Here is a 1,521-nt window from a genome sequence, read left to right as displayed (position 1 = left end):
GGTGGGGGGCAGGCTCCATCCCCCCCCTTCTCATCCCCACTTACTTTCTTGTTCTTCTCATACAGGTCTTTCAAAAGCGCGTCCAGCTCGTTCTCATCAATGAAGCCACTTCCATCCTGGATAACGAGGAGGCACGTCCCCAGGGGGAGGGAGGACACAAGCCAGGGCACCCCCAGACCCAAACCCGGCACCCCCAGACCCAAACCAGAGCAGGGAACTGACCCAACCAAAACCAGGTAGTTTGGGGTTTGGCTTTTTTTTTTTTTGGGGGGGAATGGTATTTCTTGGGGGCAGTTTCCCAGGTGCCCCTACCTTGTCGTAGAAGGCGAAGATGGCATTGAACTCCTCGGAGGACAGCTTCATCCCCTGGGCAGAGCAAGGGACACTGTGGCGTGAGTCGGGGGACAGAGCCAGGGAACAGGAATGGGTTGTTTGGGTTTGGTTTTGGGTTGGTTTTTGGTTTTTTGGTTTTTTTTAATTATTATTTTTATTTTACCTGAAACTTCAGGAGGAAGTTTTCTTGCACAGGCAAAAGTCTGGAAAAGAAGAAGGGCAGGGATGAGCGGGAAGAGGCCAGGAAAAGATACTTTTTAAAATCCAAAAATGGCTTTTTGCTCAGATATTCATTTTGATAGATAGCTTCAGGACTAAAAAAAAAAAAAAAAAAAAAAGCAGCAAATTAAAGAGGAAAACTGTTTTTTCTTGGAAGTCGGCGTGGACTTTTCCTAGATGGGAGCATTTTGGGGGGGTGTCTTCTCCCCTCCTCGCCACCCCGTGTCCTTACCGGGACATCTCCGAGAGGCCCAGCTTCCCGTCACCGTTCATGTCGAACATCCGCAGCTGTGGGGACACAAGTGGTCACCATCACCTCCTCCTCATCCTCCTCCTCCCTCCCACCCACCGGGGGGGTGGTGGGACCCCCCCGGGAGGGGAGCCAGGGCCCCCCCACTTACAATGGTCTGTGTGTACTCCACCAGCTTGGGCTCGTCGTAGGGCCGGTTCGCCTTCTTCAGCAGGTCTGATAAGAAGCCCTGGAAGGAGAGGGCTTCGTTGGGTTGTCCCCACCTTTGGGGGGGGTGGGGGGGTGGATGGGACCCGTCCCAACCAACCCCCGTGCTCGTCACCCACCTTCAGCTCGTTGGCTTCGATGTAGCCGCTGCGGTCCGTGTCGTACCGGCGCCAAGCCTGCGGAGCAGCCCCACCGTGAAGGTCAGCGTGGGCTGGCACCCCCCCCCTCCCTCCTTGTCCCCCCCAACACCAGCCACGACTCGTGGTGGCCCCCCCACCGCTGCCACACACTGTCCCTTGGGGCTGGATGCTTTCCTTCAGCCCCAGGCCAGGAGTTCAAGCGCCATTATCCTCAGCCTTTAATATTTAATGACATCCCCCCATTAAACAATGGCACCCCCTCACCCCACGGGGTGCTCATCTTTCACCCATTGCCTCCACCTCGGTTTAATTTTCCAATTAATTTTCCAATTAATTTAATTTTCCAAGCACAGGCTCCCCCCACCCCCCCCC

At 55.1% G+C, this 1,521-nt stretch overlaps 1 protein-coding gene across 1 annotated transcript in view; it reads right to left on the bottom strand.

The window, feature by feature from the left end:
• CALB2 (calbindin 2) overlaps positions 1 to 1,521 on the bottom strand; it is an 18,892-nt gene that overhangs the window by 1,190 nt on the left and 16,181 nt on the right. The window contains exons 5-10 of the mRNA XM_014960759.1: positions 1,129 to 1,185; positions 954 to 1,031; positions 785 to 840; positions 497 to 536; positions 313 to 366; positions 45 to 116 (exon numbers count right to left, since the gene is read on the bottom strand). Of these exons, the coding sequence (XP_014816245.1) occupies positions 45 to 116; positions 313 to 366; positions 497 to 536; positions 785 to 840; positions 954 to 1,031; positions 1,129 to 1,185 (357 nt within the window). The remainder of the gene's footprint in view (positions 1 to 44; positions 117 to 312; positions 367 to 496; positions 537 to 784; positions 841 to 953; positions 1,032 to 1,128; positions 1,186 to 1,521) is intronic.

This window comes from Calidris pugnax, unplaced genomic scaffold (genome assembly GCF_001431845.1).
Source record: "Calidris pugnax isolate Ruff unplaced genomic scaffold, ASM143184v1 scaffold347, whole genome shotgun sequence".
Taxonomy (NCBI): domain Eukaryota; kingdom Metazoa; phylum Chordata; class Aves; order Charadriiformes; family Scolopacidae; genus Calidris; species Calidris pugnax.
This window is presented reverse-complemented; position numbering and strand designations above follow the sequence as displayed.